Raw genomic sequence first — 17774 nt, 5'->3', positions numbered from 1 at the left:
GATTTAATCCATAACTAGCTTTGATTTCTAGCTTTGAGCTTGAGTTCAAATATGCCTCATGTTTGGCTTCAACAATGCTGGTACCTCAAATGTTTACTTTATGGAGATCAACCAGTGCAGTCTAAGCCTCCAAGAAATGAAATCAATTCAAAGAACGCTAGACAGTGCATTAACATGACAACAGATGCATATGCATATGGCATCAAGGTTAATACGTAAATGCAGTTGAAAGCAGACCCCATGGGATTTTCATCATTAAAATTGTTTACTTGGCGTCTTTCTGAGCCTTGGTTAACATTCTATTTCAGTGTTATTTTAGCTAGTTATTATTTATATACTATTATAGTATTTATTATTATTATTTTGAATAAACTTTCATTATTTTCATCATTCAATCATTTTGATAATTGAATAATAATTTGTTGTTTTTAAGTATTTAGATTTTTTAAGTATTTCTACACTCTAAAAAAAGACGGTTCTTTAAAGGTTCTTTACATGCAGTAATGGTTATATTTAGAACCATAGCATTCTGAAGAACCCTTTCATGCTGAAATGGTTTTTTTGTGTTTCAAATCTGTAACTGACAAAGCTCCTCATTACTGATTTTCTGGAGTTCAGTGATCCAACTACAGACTGTCAACACACTCTCAACAGGTAAATTATTTCATTCTTAAAATTTTAATACAAAGTAAGTAAAAGAGACAATGAATTTATAATTCATATTGTTAGATTTTTTAAAATTATTACTTGGTTTTATGTATAAACATACCCAGTCACAATAAATATCAAAACTATCCCATGACTTTATATCACTTTTTTCTTTTAAGATGCGCTCACAAACTGTTAATTTTTGCTTTTGGCCTTCATAAACAGAATTGTTTTACACAAACACATGGACACACTGTAACTCTAAACTTAATTGTGTATTTTAGATGTATCACACCACCTCATCATCTGCTGAGTGTCAAAATCGCTACTTAATCACACCAAAATGATGGACTTAAAGGCATCATATTGATTGGATTGTGATTGTTTCACTGAAATTTGGTCTTCATCACATCTATTTTTTGTTCTTATTTTGTGTTTTACTTCTTTATGTATTTATTCATGTTCAATGTCAATTGTCATTCATTAATGTATTCAGCTAATAACTGTTGTTAAGAGCACTGATAATTTTGCATGTCAATAAAAACATACTTAATTCACACAACATGCTGTTGCTGTGGTTATTGCTGTTGTTGTTTTAATGTAAAACCCTAACCGAGGCTACACTCTAAGATGCCTCATTACTGCTTTTCTGGAGCTCAGCCATCCAACTACACAGATTGTCAACACACTCTCAACAGGTAAATCATTTCTTTCTTAAAATGTCTATAAATTATAACTTTCAAATGCTAATTGGTTTCCTATGTCTTTTCTCTTTTTAGTTTAAGAGAACATGTGTGACCAGCTCTGTTCAGTAAGGATACTCTCCTCTTCTTTACTAAGTAAGTAACAAAGATATTGGGTTTTTGGTCAATTTTGTTAGATATGTTTTATTACTAGGGTTTATGCATAAACATACCCAGCTATCCCTTGACTTTATATTACATTTTCCTTTTAACATTGTGAAATGCTCACGTACTACTTTTGGCCTTCATAAACAATTGTTTTCACATAAACAAATGAAAAGAGACACATTGTATATCTAAACTCAATTGTGCATTTCAGATGCTGTCACGTCCTACAACCTCATCATCTGCAGAGAGAAACTGCCAATCAATCCCACCAAAATACACATAATGATTAACTTAAAGGCATCATAGAAAGTCTTCAATACACTATTTTATGTTCTATTTTGTTTTATTTCTTTAAGCATCTATATATGTTCAATGTCCTTTGCCGTTCATTAATGTATTCTGCTATTAACTGTTGTTGGAACACTGTCATTTTTGCTACAATATCACGTCATTAAAAAAAGTACCTAATTGACACGTTGTTGTTGTTATTGTCGTTGATTTTATGTAAAACCCTAATAGACACTTCAAGATATTATAAAACCTGGCAGATAGAGGGGTAAAAAACAATATTAATAAATAATATATACAAATAATACTAATATTAATGATATTAACATACTAATATTCATTAAAAACTATCATTAAAAATGTTATTTATAACACCAATAAGGTCGTATATAGTATTTTCAAAGCATGGTTCTATATGGAACCCTATAAAAAAGGTATTCTTTTGCACTAAAAAGGGTTCTGCTATTGTTACAAGCCAAAGAACCCTTTTCTGGTACTGTTTAGAACCATTTTTCTTAAGTGTATTTAGCTTTAAATTTATTTCAGTAGAGATGTGGAGGTATTCATTATTACATTTTTCATTTCAAAAAGTTTTCATTTCAGTAAATTTACTTCAACTTCTTTTATGTTTACATATTCCATATTGCATCACTACAAAAATAAAGACAAAAATTAAACGGACAATGCAGAGAAGCATTAGGCATCACTTAACTGTTTCCCTCAAGACACTAAACCTAAACAGTGTGAAAAATTTTGCAACTGCACAAAGTCCTTCGATATTTAATGAGTGCATGTTACTCATGACATACGGAGCTGTTATGCTCACAGGGGCCATGGTTTGAGTCTGACCTGGGTCATGTACCCAACCCATTTCCCTTCTCTCTCCCTCCAATTTCCTGTCAACTGTCCTATACAATAAAAAACAATAAAAATAAACAATAAAAAATAAATATTTAATGAAGCAACCATTATTTAGTTTATGATTGGCTGTCTGTTGCAAAACATTTTTGCTGTTTCACTCTGCAATTCTGGTTTAGTGCCTCTTCTGGAGCAGGGTTTCACAATCCAGGTGAACAGCTAACATCTTTTCAAAATTGCTACAGTGAAATGTTGCTTCACGCAGGATTAAAAGTGGCCTTAATCCTGAATTAAAAAACAGATTTTAACCCAGGGTTAAATCATAAGTGTCCCGGGTTATTTCTGGTTGTTACCTGGGATTCTGTTGCTGGGTCGGCCTGGATCAGGTTTGGGCTTTGGGGGAAGGCCATATGCAGCTATGAAAGCAAAAAAAAAAAAACATTCAGCACATTTTGATGTAGGATTCAATTTCTTCAATTGTGGACAGGAGTGAGCTTGTTATTGACACAACATTTATTGAATTTTGACTCTCCCTCAGTGCTTAGGTTCATTCATTGATTTGTTTTTGGAGGTAATGATGATACTCACTCTGTCCCACTTTGAGAACCAGCTTCATCCCTCGCGTCACGCAGACGCCTCCTCTCATGCTGTCGATTCCTTCTTTTGTACCATCAGAGGTAGCTTTGGGAAAGAAAAAAACCCCCCATAATATTAATGTCAAGGTTCTTTCAACATTTCCATTGGTGTGCAATGACGGCTGACTGGAACCCTGTGACTTAGCAATAAAACACTGGTTTATGATTCCCCGTTACTTAACAGCAATGTGCAGCCACTCACTCATGTAAAGGAAAAGTGAGCATAACTGTGTAACTGGCACTTTCTATGAATAAATAACATGTTGGTGTCCCATTGATTTTTTTAAATTAATCATCAGAGGCACAAATCCATGTTTTTGTTGTAATGACTATGAGAAATTCTTGCCAAACTAACATAATGTTAATGAAATATAGCATGTTTTAAACGAATAACATTTCTGTATTCCCCTCTGATTTTGGCCTGTCTCAACTATCAAACAATTTAAATTACACACGTTTTGATAGAATCTGTTGAATTAACATTTGATTCATTGTAGTAGGTCAAGTCAGGTTTATTCATACAGTGCTTTAAACAATACACATTGTTTCAAAGTAACTTTTCAGACTGGATTACTATGTCATCAATGTATCATAATTGTGATAGAAAATTAGCTTGTGGTACAAGATTTTGGACACACCATTCTGCTAGAAAGTTACTCCATAATTCTTACTAAAAAGTCATTTTATTTATTACTAGGGTTTATGCATAAACATACCCAGCTATCCCTTGACTTTATATTACATTTTCCTTTTAACATTGTGAAATGCTCACGTACTACTTTTGGCCTTCATAAACAATTGTTTTCACATAAACAAATGAAAAGAGACACATTGTATATCTAAACTCAATTGTGCATTTCAGATGCTGTCGCGTCCTACAACCTCATCATCTGCAGAGAGAAACTGCCATTCAATCGCACCAAAATACAGATAATGATTAACTTAAAGGCATCATAGAAGGTCTTCAATACACTATTTTATGTTCTATTTTGTTTTATTTCTTTAAGCATCTATATATGTTCAATGTCCTTTGCCGTTCATTAATGTATTCTGCTATTAACTGTTGTTGGAACACTGTCATTTTTGCTACAATATCACGTCATTAAAAAAAGTACCTAATTGACACGTTGTTGTTGTTATTGTCGTTGATTTTATGTAAAACCCTAATAGACACTTCAAGATATTATAAAACCTGGCAGATAGAGGGGTAAAAAACAATATTAATAAATAATATATACAAATAATACTAATATTAATGATATTAACATACTAATATTCATTAAAAACTATCATTAAAAATGTTATTTATAACACCAATAAGGTCGTATATAGTATTTTCAAAGCATGGTTCTATATGGAACCCTATAAAAAAGGTATTCTTTTGCACTAAAAAGGGTTCTGCTATTGTTACAAGCCAAAGAACCCTTTTCTGGTACTGTTTAGAACCATTTTTCTTAAGTGTATTTAGCTTTAAATTTATTTCAGTAGAGATGTGGAGGTATTCATTATTACATTTTTCATTTCAAAAAGTTTTCATTTCAGTAAATTTACTTCAACTTCTTTTATGTTTACATATTCCATATTGCATCACTACAAAAATAAAGACAAAAATTAAACGGACAATGCAGAGAAGCATTAGGCATCACTTAACTGTTTCCCTCAAGACACTAAACCTAAACAGTGTGAAAAATTTTGCAACTGCACAAAGTCCTTCGATATTTAATGAGTGCATGTTACTCATGACATACGGAGCTGTTATGCTCACAGGGGCCATGGTTTGAGTCTGACCTGGGTCATGTACCCAACCCATTTCCCTTCTCTCTCCCTCCAATTTCCTGTCAACTGTCCTATACAATAAAAAACAATAAAAATAAACAATAAAAAATAAATATTTAATGAAGCAACCATTATTTAGTTTATGATTGGCTGTCTGTTGCAAAACATTTTTGCTGTTTCACTCTGCAATTCTGGTTTAGTGCCTCTTCTGGAGCAGGGTTTCACAATCCAGGTGAACAGCTAACATCTTTTCAAAATTGCTACAGTGAAATGTTGCTTCACGCAGGATTAAAAGTGGCCTTAATCCTGAATTAAAAAACAGATTTTAACCCAGGGTTAAGATCATAAGTGTCCCGGGTTATTTCTGGTTGTTACCTGGGATTCTGTTGCTGGGTCGGCCTGGATCAGGTTTGGGAAATCTCTCTTGATTATTACGTTCTTAGGAAAACATTACAGCAGACGGCCGAGGAGCACATGCCGACCGAGGGGTGCCAGCAAACATTCAATAGCTTTTCTGCTTGAGGGTAACATTTTCATTTTAGGTGAAGCTTGATACCAAGGAACTGCGGCTGAAGTGGGGCTCCATATTTGCCAGTTGCCTAATGTATTTGTAGTTTATGTTCAAAGCACTTTTGTGCAATGATGTTTGCCACAGATTTAAGGATTTGTACGAAATTTCCTCCATTCAATTTAAATCGATCTCTATTGACAGTATCTGTGACATGCTTTCAATTACCACCAAAATTCATTTAGATTCTTCCCTCAGTGTATTATATTTATCATATATTTTAGAATGCAATTTATTCCTATGATGAGGTCAAAGCTGAATTTTCAGCATCATTACACCAGTCTTCAGTGTCACATGATCCTTAAGAAATCATTCTAATATGCTGACCTTAAACTTTTGTATGGTAGTGTACTTCTTGTCTATGTATTATTGGACATACATGTACACATGAGAAGAAAAAAAAAACTTAATGTAACTTTGAAAATACAAGGTTAGTAAGTAACATTTAACATACATAAATGATCAAATCTTGTGGCTATACTTGTGAAAGAATGTATTTTAATTGTTTTACTTTAATCTATTCTGGTAGAATACCTTGCCCCACAGACCTCCATTATAAGTGCACTACAAACACAATTATTTTCTGTGGCAATCGACAACATGACACAGGTGCTGTCCATGCAGCTCAACTTCAATTAAACCCAGAAAACTTCTTTAAAATTCATGAATTTCAAAACTTTGCAATTCGCCTCAAAAAGGTCAAAAACATTACAAGAAATTTATGTTAAAATCAAGAACAATGAAAACCCCTGGATTTCATCCAAAGAGCCTCTTACTACGAAGCCAAATATTACATTTACCCAAAACTGACTTGAATAATCTTAAGAGAATACACACAACATATAAAAGATGTATCCCCTTCACATGTAAACACATACAGAAATACACACAAACTCATACTCATGGACTGAATCCAAAAACATGACCTTTTTAGTGCTCACGGCAGTCATTAGTCAACACACTGGAGGTGTAGAAAAAAAATGATTCATCACCTAATGGCTCTCATTGTGTTCTTCACCTCCCTCACTCTCTCTTTTCTCCCTCTAGGGATGCAGAGATGTTGAGTAAAGGTGTAAAAGCTGAACTTGATCAGCAGAGAGAGGAACAGAGAGTTACCTAGGGTTGCCATGATACCAAAATGTCAGTAGGCGAAATTTCATGATTTTTGATGCCATTTTTGATACCACATCAAAAACTAATATGCTAATGGACAAAACACTTTATTTAGAATGCAAAATAAATATATAATTATTACCAAATTAAATAAAAAACGGCATGTAGCTTTAAGTATTTATCAATTAAACACTGATTAAATAAAATCAGGAACAAAGAAACAAATAACGAGCAATAGAACAAAAACTGAAGAGAGATAGAATTTTAAAATGTTAAGTTTTTACGGTCTGTATCAGTACTATCAAGTTTAAGTAATAATCTAGAAATGACATAAAAAATAAATAAATAAACCAAAAGTAAATATATTTAAAATAAAAATGATTGGCATAGTCTTTACTGCATGATTATTAAATATTAGGAATAGCTAACAATGGTCCCAATTGAGGTTGACTAGTTTATCTAGATTTTTATATTTAATTAATTTGTAATTAATTTAAGCAGAGTTTTATTTCACAAAAAAAAAAATGAATGTGAGCATTTGAAAGTGGGTGTAGAACTCAGCTATAAAAACATTGAATCTGTAGTTTTATTATTGACTTGGTACCGAAGTACCTGTATTTCTGACATCCCTAGAAAGAACTATGAGAAGAAAGAGGAAGAGGGTGAGAGGAAAGGTGAGTGCGCGTAGAAAAAAAAAACAGCAGTCTGGAAGGTTCTTATGATGGTTGTGGTAGACAAGAGGCCGTGGGTTTAATAGGAAGATGAAAAGCAGACATGACACACACTGCAGTGCAGACTTTACAGTCTACATGTTCTCCCGAGCAGTCGAAAAATCACTGACGAGAGAGAACAACGGATGACTTCGGTAATTGAGACGATGATCTGCGGTGATGTACAGAGAAGCATGTCTGGAACCGAAATGAAGGAAAAAAACATTTTGAAATGACCCTCATACTGACCCACTCCGCCCCCTCCCAAAATGTCCCTGCCCCCTACACAATCCCCACCTGAGAAAAGGGGATTGACCCATGATGACCAGTGATGGGAGCAACAACAGCTTGAAAAGATGGTTTTAACCCCCGACAAATAAGGCCAGCGGCCAAGTCGACCTATTCAGCCCTCTAGGAATTAGCACAATCAGTTTGGGCTGCACAAACCCAGAGTAATTTTCCCTAAGTAAGCTCAAATTCCTGCTGGCAAGAGGGCCTCCATGACCTCATTATCCTGCAGCTGTGCCAGGGCAGGCCTAAAGGGGGCAGTACGCAATACGAGACAAACTGGGTGTGTAAGAGATTATCTGAGAACTCCTTCCAACATAGAGAGGAGGCCATTCAATGACAGAAAATATCTCTGACAAAACCATGGCAGAGCGGGACTGTTCAAGGACACCTCGGGAAATCACTCTATAGCTCAGTGTAACATAGGGACATAGGACATGATCTGAAAGTATGGGAATCTCATTATGAACTTTTTCAGTTTGCCTTATGAATATTAATTAGGTGATGTAAAATTGGCCACCTGATTTGCTGAAAGATAGGTACGCTGTAAAAAACATTTTTCGAAGTTGTAAATAAAACAAAGACTACTGGTGTACGTTTTACAAGAAAATACGATTTCAGATTTTATGGTTTAGAGCCGTTCCGTTCTAAATGTTTGGAATTCCTGGTTCAGGAATTAACTACGGAATCGATACTTCACTGTTGTTTCGGATTCTTTTTCAAGGGCATGTTTAGAGTTTTGGGGGCCCTGAAAGAACTGGTATGTGGAATCAGATCAGACTTATCACTATTACTGAACGACTAAGAGGCTATTAAAGAGGAATCGATAGTTATTGATTCTTAATTCCCAGCACTTTGGAATTGAGGAATCATTTCAAATTTAAAAGGAATCAAATCAAATTTACAAGCAATTTCCGAGTTAAACTTTTTCTACATCACATAATTTTTTAGTGTAAGTGACACTACACATTGTAGGATTACCACTTACTGCTTGTTTGTCAAACAGCTTTCTATAGCATGTCCTAAACCTGGAAGAAGGGAACATACACTCTTTTCCAGACGTCAAAACCTTCCTGGACCTAATCATCACCTTTTGACTGTGAGAATACAATGAACTTTGCAATAGATTTCAGAAGTTCTGGTTTTCGGGCCTGCTGCTGTGATCTGTAACACTTAAAGTCCTGTCATGAAGTGGATTGTGGTTAAACAAGTCTCTTTCATCTGCCGCTACGTAGATGTGATGCACTAAGTGAGCGCGTTTATGAGGAACAGTTGTTCTATTGCTTCACTGAGCCGTGCAGTGATTGGATGAATGGCTTAAAAGGATAGTTCCCACAAAATCAAGATTCTGTCATCATTTATTCACCCTAATGTCATTCCAAACCTTTCTTTCTTCTGCGGAACACAAAAGATGATATTTTGAAGAATTTTCAACTGTTTTTGTACAATGAAAGTCCAAAACAACACTGAACCCTACTGACTTTCATTTTATGGGAAAAAATATATTAAATATTTCTTCAAAATATTTTCTTTTTGTTCCACAGAAGAATTAAAGTTATACAGGTTTGGATCAACATAAGTGTGAGTAAATTAGGACAATTTTCATTTTGGGTGAACTACCTTTAAGTGAGCCTATTGCTGATTGTTCAAACACTCTACAAAGATGTCACTGAATGGAATTCATACTTATGAATTCAGAATTCATAATTTTAAGAATTAATTTTAGCTGGAATAAAACAAACAAGTTGGACATTTTATTTATCACAATTGCTTTGTTTTTTTCACAATCAGCCGATGGCAATAGTGCAAATAATTGCTTTTACTGGCTGATACTGATACATACATACAGTGGTGTGAAAAAGTGTTGGCCCCCTTCCTGATTTCTTATTTTTTTGCATGTTTGTCACACTTTAATGTTTCAGATCAAACTAATTTAAATATTAGTCAAAGATAACAAGTAAACACAACATGCAGTTTTTAAATGAAGGTTTTTATTATTAAGGGAAAACAAAATCTAAAACTACATGGCCCTGTGTGAAGAAGTGTTTGCCCCCCTGTTAAAACTGTGGTTTATCACACCTGAGTTCAATTTCTCTAGCCACACCCAGGCCTGATTACTGCCACACCTGTTTGTAATCAAGAAATCTCTATCTGAAACATTAAAGTGTGACAAACAAAAAAATAAGAAATCAGGAAGGGGGCCAACACTTTTTCACACCACTGTGTATATATATATATATATATATATATATATATATACACATACACACACATGTTTTTGTAAACTAAAAGTATTGGCTATTTGAAAAAAAGCCCTTTGATATGTCCCGCACCAACATCCTGTTTGAATAGGAAATGTCAAAAAGAAAAACAAACATACAAACTGCACTTGTCAAGCAATTTCAGGGGGTGTTTAATTATGACCGTAAGCAGTTTAGTTTTGCTGTGATTTTTTAATAATGCCTCCAAGTCAAGGCTAAAAGAAAATGCCAAGTATCGCCACTGGTAATAACGACATTGTGGTGACGTCCGTCATTCTGGCTTGTCTTGACACACATTGTGAGTCCAGTCCCTATGGAAACAGGGCTAAAATCCCACAGCTGTTATCTTAAATGTCATCTTTGGTGAGCAATTGACAGGTATTAACAGCTAATCCTGTCTGACATCCTCTCTCTCCACACACACACGGTTCTCCTGTTTTAATGACTGACCCGTCCAGCAGCTCAGTGCAGAAATGTCCAGACAGCGCACAAAGCTGCAACCCCTGCAGTGCACAGAACTGAATGGTGAGACAGGGACATAACAGACTCTTCTACGATCACAACAACAAAATACCAAACTATTTCTTTAACAAGGTCATAAACTCACAGCCAGAGTAATAAATCCAGCCACAACTAATGAAACAAGACAACTCCCTCCTAGTTAACTGCGCTGTCCAGGCCTGCTGTTCCCTGCAGCTCAGACGAGAGACACTTATGTGGCGGAGGTTCTGCAAAGGGTCTTGTAAGCTTGGTTAAATAATTACAGGAACTAGTCAAACATTCAAGTGAATCCCTGTGTTTTGTACTTTCGGGGCTGCCTTTAATGGACATTTTCATGCAGCAACATTAAGAATTAATGATCTAAACGGGCACAGATAATAGAGAGAGAGAAGGATCGAGATGAGATGAATAAAAGATAGAACAGCATGGGGGAGTGAAGGACAGGGGATGAGAAAGGTGAGAGGCCACAGTCTAATTTAAGAGAGTTTAATATAAGGGAAAAGAAGAGAGAGAGACAGAGAGAGTGGTGGGTGAAGCATGTCCAGGTCATATTTCACCCTAATAATAAAACGAAAAAAGCAATATTAAGATTTACAAATACTCATCACCATAATGCATTCAGATGTTTTACTCTAACTTTTGCATAGAAGGATTATTCTGATTAAACAAGCAATAAAACATATATATCTTGTATGTTAATATTAGTTTCTGCTAATATTAATAATAGTTAGTATATTTAAATAGTAATAATAATTTAAAATATTAAAATAATATTAAATATAGAAAATAAAGTTAATTTCACAATGCAAAAAATCTTCAAAGGGTTCACATACATACATATACAAGTATATATTATAGTTTTTTTTTTTCTTGGGCAATTCTCAAATAAAAAAAACCCTTAAAAATGTCCTGGGCATATTTAATTCACTCTAAAATCAAAACAAAAAATAAAGAATTACATTAAAAAAAGAAAAGATTTTTTGGATTGTGACATTATCTTCATGATGCTTAAGCACTAATAAAAAGTCTTCTCACCACATTAAAATATATAAATAAAAATAATTAATTCATTAATTCATATAAATTATCATAATAAGAAGAAACAATAAACAAATAAATAAAGTTACTTGATCTTGTGCTTGGTTTTTAAATATGATTTAAATTTGGAAGTATTTATACAATATGATTCATTCATTTTAAATTTTTATTGTCCTGGAAACTAAATTACAGTGCAAAACGTCTTGATGGTACTGGTAAATGTAGAATTAATTAATTATTAATTCTTTTTAGTTTTTTTATCAAAAATTACAATTCTTATTTCTTTCTTTTTATTTTTGAGGTGGCCGGACAAGACCTGGCCACGTTCTTGACAGGTTTCACTCAGGTACAGAGAAGTGGAACAAGAGCGGGAATGACTCAGAGGAACAATCTGAGTGAAACAAGAGTGAGATGGTAGAGGTTTTTCTAGGCCATGTTCATGTCAATAATGCTTGGAGGAGCTGGAGAGACGAGGAAGGCAGAAAACAGATCTACTGTTGCACTTTTAAACAGCTTTTAAATCGCGAGCACCCCTGTCAATCAGACAACGACAACTGCAGGAACCCACACACGCTACCTGTCTAACATGAATACTGCACTTCTACACACATAACCTCACACTTTCAGACAAAACCCACACAGCAAACTCAAACTGCATATTCAGCAGTGTGAAATGTCTGTCCCCATGTTGGAGGTGAGTATATGATGCATGTTTGAAGAGGCGTGGAGAGGCATTAACAAAATGAGAACTCATTATTGCTCCGCGATGCCTCCTCCCTCATCCAAATCCCAGTGCGGCCCCACCACCAAAACCCTGTACCACAAAGAGCCCAGATAAAGACGCATTATTGTGAATCAGCTTGCTGAAATAACGCGCTCTGACATCTGAGTCAGCCCGCAGCCAGCAGTGTGGAGGTGGGGGTGCGGGGAACAGTTAAATAGGATGGAGATGGTAGAAGGAAAGAGAGGAACTCTATGAACTCTGTGCTGATGAGGTACCGCGGTAGACATCGCAGATCTCCACGGATCTGCCCACAGCTTGATGCAGTCTAAAGTGCTATACATTAACGTCATGAAATATGCATATTTTAGACAGCAGCAGTCCTTATTCATCTTCAGCTGACAGCAAACACGGTTCTGAAAGTGTATTTATAATTAATGAAAGCATCATCCCTATTGGCAAAAACCTTTTTTCAAGGTTGATATTTCCTCTAAATCTGGCTGATGTGTGGAAATTATTTTAAACATCATAAACCAGAGGAAAACCTGTAATCTCCTTGGAAAAAAAGCTGATAATTTATTCTGTTTTTTAGGCGCTCCACTCACTTTGAGTAGTATAAAATGTGAGACATTTAAAAAACAAACCTTGAAACTTTTCCATATATGCACGATAAAACAACCTGTGAGTCTCCATACTCTGCTGCCTTTACAAAGATGTGCGTGTGTCTATATATGTATCAGATCTACATTAAGCACTTCAGCTCGGAATTAATTACAGTGCTTCGTCTGCAACAATCGTTTATTAATTCAGCTTAAATCTGCTTTACATACGAACCGCATTCAAACTTTTCTTTGTAGATAATATCAGCTTTGAGTGTGTCTACTTTTTTCGTCTTTCTAAACTTTCAAAGACACTATTGTTCAAAACATTTTGGTCAGAAATATTTTTTTTGAAAGAAATTAATACTTTGATTCAGCAAGGCTGCATTGAATTCATCAAAAGTGACAGTAAAGACTTTTACATTCCTTCTACTTTGAATAAATGCTGTTCTTTTGAACTTTCCACATTTTCCACAAAGCACACAACTGTTTTCAACGTTGATAATAATCAGAAATAATTCTTGAGCAGCAAATCAACATATTAGAATGATTTCTGAAGGATCATGTGAGACTGAAGACTGGCGTAATGATGCTGAAACATTAGATATACACTCACATTTACGAGAAAAAGTCAGAACTATGAAAAACAGTTGCAATTTTTTAAATGTAGATTCACAATGTAAGATATGAAGTTCAATTACAAGAAATTGAGTGTCTGTTAGGAGATTTAAAGGGATAGTTCACCCAAAAATTAAAATTCTGTCATTAATTACTCACCCTCATCTCGTTCCAAACCCGTAAGACCTCCGAACCCGCGTCACCCTCGTGCCATTTTGGAGAATATCCAATGAACGCAAACAGCGTATGCTATTCTGTGTCAGTTGCGTCCGCGTGAGGAGACGAATTGTTGAATAAAGTCATTATTTTTGTTTTCTTTGCATACAAAAAGTATTCTCGTAGGTTCGTAAAATTACTGTTGAACCCCAGATGTCACATGGATTATTTTACCGATCTCCTTGCTACGTTTCTGGACCTTGATGGTGGTAATTACATTGCTGTCTGTGTCAACCAAGATGAGAATTTGCATAAAATAGCAGTGGTCCATGCAACTTGTGCACTATATGGCAAGTCTTATTAAACCTTGCGAGCAATCATATGGCTTCAGACTTGGAATATAGTGCATAAATCGTATAAAGTACATTTATGGAGATTTTTAGAGCACTGGCAACTATTTATAACTCTCACTTGTCAATCTCATTTTCTGGTCAATAAAGAGGGAATTCAAATGGATTGGATCCATGAATACAAATACAAAGGTGCATGAGAATTTGCATAAAATAGCAGTGGTCCATGCAACTTGTGCACTATATGGCAAGTCTTCTTAAACCTTGCGAGCAATCATATGGCTTCAGACTTGGAATATAGTGCCTAAATCGTATAAAGTACATTTATGGAGATTTTTAGAGCACTGGCAACTATTTATAACTCTCACTTGTCAATCTCATTTTCTGGTCAATAAAGAGGGAATTCAAATGGATTGGATCCATGAATACAAATACAAAGGTGGTGTATGTCGGAGGAGGGCGGTCTCTTTCTCCGTCTCGTTTCCTCTGAGGTAATTATCTTAATAGGCTGACTAATAGCACCTCTCAGAAGTGTGTCAATGGTCTGGGAGGGATGGAATAGATGGGATGTGGAAATAGAATCACAGTCTCAACCCAACACAAGAGAGGCTACATCAAGAAACAGTCCTGATAAGGTCGAAATGCTAATGCTAATAGTCATTAAATCTCACCTTGTGTTTAGACCACAATAATATGTCCGAAAGATTAACATGTATTTGAAACATCTTGTTTTCAGACAATGTACTGCAGTCTGGAAATGATACTTCTCGAGTGTTGTTCCAGTCATTATTTTTAAGTAGGAGTTTCAGAGTTTCACGCTGTGTGGAACGTAGCATAAGTATAAACAAGTTAAAAACATCTGCCAGTGCAGTACATTTTCTATGAAAACAAGTCTTAATATCTTATGCAGTGTTGCTTCTGAAGTAAATTTGTCTTGTTTTCATTTATTATTTTCTAAATTGTTTTTTATATTTTTACATGAAAAACCAAAAAAGACTAATTAAAATCTCACTAAGAAGTCCTACTTTGCAGTGTAACTGAATGGCTGCTTTCATACAAACAACAATTACAACTGTATTTACTAAACAGGGGTGACTCTACATTAACCTGTTCACACAACATGCAGATCAAATACTCTCTATAAGAACAAATAACCAAAGTCAAGCTTTTCTGTACCCTTTTCTTTACTCATATTAGCTGTGAGCATTGCCTATAACTATAGTGAATGAAGTAAATATCAAAAATTGTACTCTTGTACTCTAAAATCAGTACTTTTATTCAGCAAGGATGGATTGAATAGATCAAAAGTGACAGTAAAGACATTTACAATATTACAAAAGATTTCTATTTAAAAATAAATAAATGCTGTTCTTTTGAACTGGGCGTTTATTAGAGAATCCTGAAAAAAAAGTTGAATGGTTTCCACTAAAATATTAATCAGCACAACTGTTTCCAACATTGATAATAATAAGATTTCTGAAGGATCATGTGGCACTGAAGACTGTAACACTGCTGAAAATTCAGCTTTGCCGCCCAGGAATAAATTACAATCTAAAATTAATTCAAATGAAAAAAACAGTTGGAGCATTGGTAATGGTAAGCATAAGAGATTTTCAAAAACAAAAATCTTACCAACCCCAAACTTATGAACGGTAGCTTTAAAACAAAGCTAACAACTGTATTGTGCTGCTGTGTGAGTGTAGCCAGTGTGTGTGTGTTTATTTTCAATATTATTTCCATTTCTACTCCTCAGAGCCTTCACCTACATAACCATCCAATTTCTCCATTCTCTTTCCCTCACTCCATTCTCGCCATCCATCCCTCAATCCCTTCATCTTCTCTCTCCCTGTCTCTAGTGAACAGCTGCTGAGGAGAATTCCCACAATCCCTCACACCGTAATCTCCCTCCCTCTGCTCAAACGTCCATCCATCAAAAGAGCCTTTATTCAACCCTGCTGCTGCTTTGTGTGTGTGCATGTGTGCTATGTCTGATGTCACTGCAAGCATATAGTTAGCTGTGTGGAAAGTTTTGTAACGTACAACGAAATTAAATCTTCATGTGATGAAATAAACACACTGACCACAGGGTTTTATTTTTAAGGGTTTTATGAAGATCATATGTTTGTAAGACTCACTTTGAATAGTTCTACATTTACACAAGGCCAGGTGTGGGTTTGCTTGTGTTTTCATGTATAGGTGTGTTTTTATGCACTTAATGACTTTAACTGCAGCTGCAGATGCCAGAAGGTTAATGAATCACTGTGTTAAACCATCTATATCCCATTAACCTGAGACCTACAGTGTGATCTTTATCAGGAGAATATAAGCATGCACACACACACACACACACACACACAAACACACACACAGATTGCTCAGATCAAACCGACACATGCAGAAATTGAAATAGAGCAGGGAATTCAAACGAACACATTCACAGGTATAAACACAGACTCTATGGTGTGACACACACACATGGTACATACACACATGTTTAACATACCGACCGTAGTGTGGCGCGGGGGCTCTGATTGCTGACCTAGTTTGGGAGGGACCAGTCACTACTCATAGCAATCAGACAGCAAACACCCTGGCTCAGCATGGCAGACACACACAAACACACAACCACAAACACAGAACTTTGGAACTCGGAGAGCAGCAGCATCTGTGTGAAATTAAATAGTACGGTTTTAATTTTGACAAGGCTTCAAACTGTGCAGCAAGGTATGCTTAATGTTGCCGCTAAAAATACGTAAATGAAATGGCATGTGTTAAAGTGTGCGGGTGAGCTGGGAAATCCTCTCACATTTCTACATTTCAGGTAAGTATGGGGGCGCTAAATGTTGTGTATTGCAAAAAGGCGTCTCCAGTGTTAACAACAAAAACGGACCAATTTTAGCAACAAAAAACTGTTTTTTTTTTTCAACTGTCTGTTTTTTTTTTGTATGTTTTGAACAGTAAAATAACAATTTGTGAAAAAATTATATTAAAATCATTATCTAAACTGCAATTTTATCTACAGTGTAATTTTTTATTTTATTAAAAATGTTAAATATTAAAATACACCCAAGTGGTGATTTAAAAAAAAAAAACTCTTAAAGCAAAATATTAAATTTACATCTCGAATGCAAGTACAAATCTTAAAAAAAAAAAATCAAAATTCAAAAAATAAAATCTAAAATCATAAATCTGAATGCAAATTTTAAATCTGAATCTGAAATCAAAATCTTGATTACATCTAAATGTAATTTGAATATTAAGCATTAAAACTATATGTAAAGTCTTAATCTTAAAAATGAATCCAAGTCAAACATCACTAAAAATCGTGAGTGTTAAATCTAAATATAATCTGAATCTTAAATGTAAAAATCTGAATTCAAATGGTAAATTTGAATCTTAAATCAAAATCATGTGTTAAAGATAAATGTAATCTAAATCTTAAATGGAAGTAGAACTCTAAAATAATCTAAATCTTAAATATAAATAAAATCTTAATTCAAATTTTCAATCTCAATCTTAATTTTAAGTGTTAAAATCTAAATGTAAAATGTTAAATCTGAATCTTAAATCTACGTATAAATGTTTATGTCCTAAATCTAAATCTAAATGGTGTTGCTCACTTGTAGACAATGCACTTTTATTTATTATAGCAATTCTCATTTTGCGTTCTCATTTTGCTTCATCGTGCCACTCATTTGCAGTATCACACTGTGACATTTCTGTACACACACACACACACACACACACACACACACACACACACACACACACACACACACACACACACCTTGGGGG

The 17774-nt window shown here is 34.7% G+C and overlaps 1 protein-coding gene across 4 annotated transcripts in view; it reads right to left on the bottom strand.

Annotated features, from left to right (window-relative positions):
• efnb3a (ephrin-B3a) overlaps positions 1 to 17774 on the bottom strand; it is a 39178-nt gene that overhangs the window by 4009 nt on the left and 17395 nt on the right. For all 4 annotated transcript variants that reach the window (XM_016273411.1, XM_016273412.1, XM_016273414.1 and 1 more), the window contains 2 exons: positions 3234 to 3326; positions 2999 to 3061 (listed from right to left, as the gene is read on the bottom strand). In XM_016273411.1, the coding sequence (XP_016128897.1) occupies positions 2999 to 3061; positions 3234 to 3326 (156 nt within the window). The remainder of the gene's footprint in view (positions 1 to 2998; positions 3062 to 3233; positions 3327 to 17774) is intronic.

The sequence above is a fragment of the Sinocyclocheilus grahami genome, unplaced genomic scaffold (genome assembly GCF_001515645.1).
Source record: "Sinocyclocheilus grahami isolate Dianchi unplaced genomic scaffold, SAMN03320097.WGS_v1.1 scaffold78.1, whole genome shotgun sequence".
Taxonomy (NCBI): Eukaryota; Metazoa; Chordata; class Actinopteri; order Cypriniformes; family Cyprinidae; genus Sinocyclocheilus; species Sinocyclocheilus grahami.
This window is presented reverse-complemented; position numbering and strand designations above follow the sequence as displayed.